General features: G+C 34.5%; 1 protein-coding gene across 1 annotated transcript; it reads right to left on the reverse strand.

The window, feature by feature from the left end:
• Positions 1-1,581: 1,581 nt before the first annotated feature.
• Positions 1,582-2,874, reverse strand: LOC107431962 (aquaporin TIP1-1). Its single transcript, XM_016043003.4, has 2 exons — positions 2,332-2,874; positions 1,582-2,223 (listed from the first exon to the last, which is right to left on the reverse strand). Exons 1-2 carry the CDS (start codon positions 2,713-2,715, stop codon positions 1,855-1,857), a joined length of 753 nt encoding a protein of 250 aa, XP_015898489.1. The 5' UTR covers positions 2,716-2,874; the 3' UTR covers positions 1,582-1,854.
• Between the last annotated feature and the right edge of the window lie 3,157 nt (positions 2,875-6,031).

Below are 6,031 nucleotides of genomic sequence, written 5' to 3' on the forward strand. Positions count from 1 at the left end.
CTCCATCCCATCTTCTTCTTCAGAAAATGATTCAACGTTCCACGCCCATCACAGCAAAAGATCCTCTTATCTCTATCCAATGCAGTTGTCCCATACTAGCTTACGCAACTTATTAATCACACCACAATAAAAAGGACATTTATTTTTAGAATCGCCTATCTCTATCAATGGTCACAAGTGGGCCCTCATGATCGCCGTCCAAGATCTTACCATTTGTCTGTGGCCCTGAAGTCATGCTTAAATAAATCTTGTGGTCACAATTCAATCTAACCCACCATCCTCAGTCCCAAAGGCCTCCGTTCCACATGTGATTTAATTTTTTAGCCTACCTTTTTTCTTTTCTTTTTGGGCAAACAAAGAAAATCCAATTTTAAAGCCACGTAAATTAAACTCAAAAGTATTTGTATCCTGGTTTTACCAATGTAGTACAATTCTACTATTTATTTATACTTTGGTCTTTATCCTTCTTTTTGTGCTGATTACCGACCAAGCAGAAGGTAGACTGAAGCTGGGAACAATTAAGTTGTACTGGGGAATTGAAAGCCAATGTTTTCTCAACGTATTTGTGAAAAAAGTGGCTTCACGCTTTCATATTTGTGTATGAAAAGGATCTGACCTATAAAGTAGGCTAAAAGTGGCTAAACAAGGACAAGAAATGGACCCCGTTCTTAAAAGTACTTGGCCAATGGGCTCATCCATGGTCCAGAGTTTCACGTGCTGCTGCTGCTGGCTTCAGAGAGGAATCTCTAGGTTTTTCATTCCAATGGGTAATTAAGGCCATATGCTACTGGCATTAATGTATGCTTTAAAGGCAAAAACTATGCCACATCTAGTATGGAAAAAAAATGTGTACAAAAAAGGGTTAAGGCAATAATGGTAAATGAAAAAGAAAACTTGAGAGAAATATTGAGGATATTGATTCGTCTGCAATATGTAATTTGACAAACAGACGAGCTGAAATTTTCAACAAAGTATTGGTAATTCCAATTACCATCCGCCATTGGTTTGTTTTCTATAGTGGATCTATTTTAATTCCATGACATGACCGGGTGTTTTAAACTAAGATATATTTAGTTGATGATTGACATAATATATATATATATATAGTTTATTAATTATTAAAATATGTCAAAACTCCTTGTATCTTATGTTAAGATTGAAACCTAACGAATATAATATACGTGTAAACTACAAAAGTTGTTAAAAGAGTTTTTATAATTCCACATTCCTTCTCCGATGTGCACTATGACACACTAAACAAAAAGGTATTGATTTTATTGGACCTTTTTAGAGCCTCTAAACTTGTTCGGCCCAAAACAACAGGCCCAATCTAAATTTATTGCCTAAACGATACAAGAAACGACAACTTATGCTCGATTGGGAGGTCAAAATCAATCCCTGGCAACTTGCACGTCGCCAGTAAAGCAAACAGAAGAAAGTTGATATATATATCTAAAACAGTGAGTGAGACGTGCATGCCTAAAAACCTTTCTGAACATAATAAACGTGGCCAAAATACGTGCAATACTTATAATAAATGATCATAAAACCCGGAAAAGCATTTGAAATTAAAAAGTTACAGAAAGTAAAATTAACTAGAATAATAATCATACTCATAATACAACCGGAGAAGCAGCAGATTTCATAAACACAAATCAATTTTTCACCACCTGAGGCTAACTCCCTCCAACCACGTAAAAACAACTTATGATGATGATGATCATGATTTGATGAACAAAGGATCAACGGTGCAGATTAAACACAAAAGAAAGTAAATAACAAAAAAGGAAGAAAGAAGGAGATCAGAACCCTCCAACAAATAAATACATCAGAGAAAAACCGTGTTCATGGATCCTAGTAGTCAGTGGATGGGAGTTGCTCGTGGGTGTGGCTGATGAAGAAGAACTCGTAGACAAGACCAGCGATTCCACCGCCAATCAGAGGCCCAACCCAGTAGACCCAGTGGTTATCCCAGCTCCAGCTCACAACGGCGGGTCCGAATGACACGGCCGGGTTCATGGATGCTCCATCGAAGGCTCCGCCAGCCAAAATGTTGGCACCGACGATGAAACCGATAGCGATGGGTGCGATTGTTCCCAAACTGCCCTTCTTTGGGTCAATGGCTGTGGCATACACTGTGTACACCAATCCGAAGGTCATCACGATCTCCAAAACGACTGCGTTCCATACTCCAATTCCAGACAAACCGAAAGCTGGAACAGTCTGTAAACAACAATTTAAAAAATCAAAAAAAGCCGTCAAAATTCCGTTAGCTAGGTATAAAATTGTAACCGTCACAATAACTGTATTTCAAAATGAACCAATCCTTACCTCGCCACCGGTAGCGAACCTAAGAAGCAAAGCAGCGACGACGGATCCGAGAAGCTGGGCTATCCAGTAGAGGATGCCACGTAGGAGAGTGATGTTACCGCCGACGAAAGCACCGAAAGTGACAGCGGGGTTGACGTGTCCACCGGAGATGTTGGCACCGACGGAGACGGCGACGAAAAGTGCAAAAGCGTGAGCGATTGCGGCAGAGATGAGACCGGCGGGGGTAGTGGCTCCGTCATTGGTGAGCTTGTTGAAGGCTATACCGGAGCCTGAGCCGGCGAAAACGAAGATAAGCGTGGAGATGAACTCAGCCAACGCCGCCTTCAAGGCATCTGGGTGAGTAGCCTCTTCGGGCCTACCGACGGCAATATTTCTGATCGGCATAGTGAGTTTATAAGATTACCGGAGAGGACGACTGTGTAAAGAGAAAACGAGGCTTTACTGTTGTCTCTACTGGAAGCTACTACAGGTTTCCACTTCGCAGTTCTCTCTCCCAATCGAGCTTTACTTTATATTGAACCTTCCGAGTCTTAACCAACTGGCTATAGAGGGTTCCCGGTTAAGTTTTCGATTTTTAGGAATTTAATATACGAGAACGTGATTGGTGGACAGCCTGTGAAATTTCTAAAACTAAATTCTGGTTTTTAATATCTCTACTAAGACCATCCACCGTTCGTCCCAATATATTTTATTTTTTTAAATTTTTTGGGTATTTCTGTTCATACAGCGAAGCAATAAACCGCTCTAGCGTTGTGAGCAGGACACGTGTCTTGACGTGCTAAAAGACAGGTAACGTGCCAATGGGGTGTTTTTTGTCTGCATTTCTCGCTCTCCCGAAAGATCCAATATTGTCCATTATTTTCTATCCTTTTTTCTTTGGTAAATACCATCAATTATTTTTGAAAAACGGGATAAATAATAATATTATAAATTATTACTATTTTATTATTTTTTACACAATAATAAAAAAAACCGCAAAATACGAAATTGTATAAGCTGAGAGGATAAGTTTTGTATACACGATATGCCTTAGCCGGCTGTTGACACGTGGAAAATAACAAACCTTTTTTTTTTTTTTTTCATAAGAGGGACAAGCTGATATTTTTTTATATATGAACATATAGAGCAAAACTGGATAAGTGCTAAAGTGGACCTGAGCAATATCGATCTTTTTTTTCTTTCTTTTTTCTTTTAATTTTCTCATTACTTTTTCTTTTCCGGAGATAATTAAAAAATAGCATGAACTCAAACCCTGCTTTAATATATACTTTTTTTGGTTGGATAAGTATCATTGAAAGGTAGTGGAGTTATTAACATTTATAAGTAAATTACATTAGTTTATTTTATTCCAATTTTTAATTATCTTCCTTGTGGAGGCTACTTCACGTATTTTGAGCAGTAGGAATCTTGTATTATTTATAACCGAATAACATGGAAAATAATTAAAATAAGATAAATGATCCACTTGGATTATTCAGTACGATAATTAATTAATGTCAACTAGATGATATATGATTGATCTGTATTTCATTAAACAATTACTTTAAAACATAATTAAGCAACCTTGAATAAATACAACCTTGAAAAAATGCATCTGGTATATATAAAAGACTGTTTCTTCAATTTCTTCTGCATTCCAATTTGGCCAATACAGCTTATTTATTCAATTTACTATACATATATATAGCTAGGTCAGTCTGTATAGGAAGGCTGAAGAACAATAATTGAAAGTGGTTGTTGTTAAGCAATACTACAAAAAACTGAAGAAAATGAACGAAATGATTTTTGTTTTGAAGCATATGGGGTTGAATTATTGCTACTATCATTTTCACCATAAAAGTTTATTTGACAATAAAAAAAAGTGAATTGGGGTTTGCAGAAAGAAGAAAAAACAAAAAAGTTTCGAATTGTGAAGTGCATTCCGAATTCACTTTCCGACACACGATGAAAAACGTTTTTGATTTTCATTAAAGTGTTTATGATTCAACCACTGACAAAAACTGTACTCCTTCCATGTTTTAGATTCTAAATTAAACACTCTCACACTATCCACTTTTGAGCCATTCAACAAAGTTTTTCTTTCTTTGTTTTTAATAAATGGTAAGAAATATGAAATTTCAAGTTGTATATATTTATGAATTGGTTTTACTTTAACATTTATAGCCCATTAGCCAGCTTTTGTTTTGTTTTTGTCTAAGCTAATCATATGCAACCACTTTTCCCTCCCACTTTCCCTTGATTTAAGATCCATGTGAGAGGAATCATGTGAACAGCAAAATTAAAACCTACTACATCCAAGAAAGTGTTTAATTAACATTTAGAAACAGTAACTATTTGACAAGAAATACTGTACAAAGGTTGTCATGTTCAGACAACAGTTCAAAACATACATAGTCTTGGGATATTCTGGAGGATATACGTAAGTTTTCATTTCAATTTTACCTTATTTAATTTCTTCCTTTTCGGTCATTTTTATATATAATCTGAGACGTACTCCCATTCAAAAGGTTATGAAACACATCATGACGAAGGTAGGACCCCCGTGGATGTTTTCATGTCATAATGTGCAAAACATCAAAAACAGAGAAGATGCAAAATAATGGAAAATAAAGTAACAATGTTGAGAGAATATATAAAATAAGGAAAATTGTTAATCACGGACATATTCTTTATCTACTATATATATATATAGATATATATATAAGTTTTTTTTGGTGGTAATAATATAAAAGTTTTTTTATAATTTTTTATTTTATTTTTATTCTCAAGCTACTATGTTTTTGATAATATATAAGTGTATATGGTAGTGCCTGGTGAATCCGTGGATGTTGTAGAGCTTTGCTTTTATGGCAATGATCAGGATGGAAATGGATCCGCTGCCCTTGACAAAGTAAAGAGCTAATTTGCACTAGATATTAAACATGATAAATCTTTTATGTTCTGCAAATATATATATATATATAGTTTGTTAATAGTACGGATGGTATATGTTGTTTTATAAATTTTAATATTGATAATGATTTTTAAAAAAATTATTATTAATAATATTATAAAATAAATTTAATAATAATTTTTTCAAAAATTTTTGTTATATATATATATATATATATTTCCCCCTTGAAAATCTACTTTTACAAATTAAATGCAACGTTTAATTACGTTCCCTTTTGGGATACCTTAGTGGTTAAGTCGCCGATTTTTAGTTGACCACCCCAGATGCAAGTATCATCTCATAATTAAAATGCGAAAAATAATATTATAGTAATACAAGATCAATCAAAGTGACTGTATATATGATGTTTGCTGTCCCTTTTTTATATTTTTTTACTACCGTTACCATACATTTAAAGGATGAAAGCTGCCTTCAAAAAGCATCCATAAACTAGGCATCTCTCTCTCTCTCTCTCTCTCTCTCTCTCTATATATATATATATATATATATATATATATATACACACATATATATAAATGAAGAGGAAACTGATGGAGAAAATTGAAATCACCATCCTCTTGTTTGAAGACACCACCAAAAAACACTATAAAAATAATAATAAATAATATATTTCCTCCAAAAAAAATTAAAAATAAATAAATAATATATAAAAAAAGAAGGAAAAAAAAAAGGGAGCGAAAGAGAATGTGAGAGAGAGAGAGAGAGAGAGAGAGAGAGAGAGAATGAAAAGGAAAAAGAAACCAGTTG

This window comes from Ziziphus jujuba, chromosome 11, assembly GCF_031755915.1.
Source record: "Ziziphus jujuba cultivar Dongzao chromosome 11, ASM3175591v1".
Classification (NCBI taxonomy): domain Eukaryota; kingdom Viridiplantae; phylum Streptophyta; class Magnoliopsida; order Rosales; family Rhamnaceae; genus Ziziphus; species Ziziphus jujuba.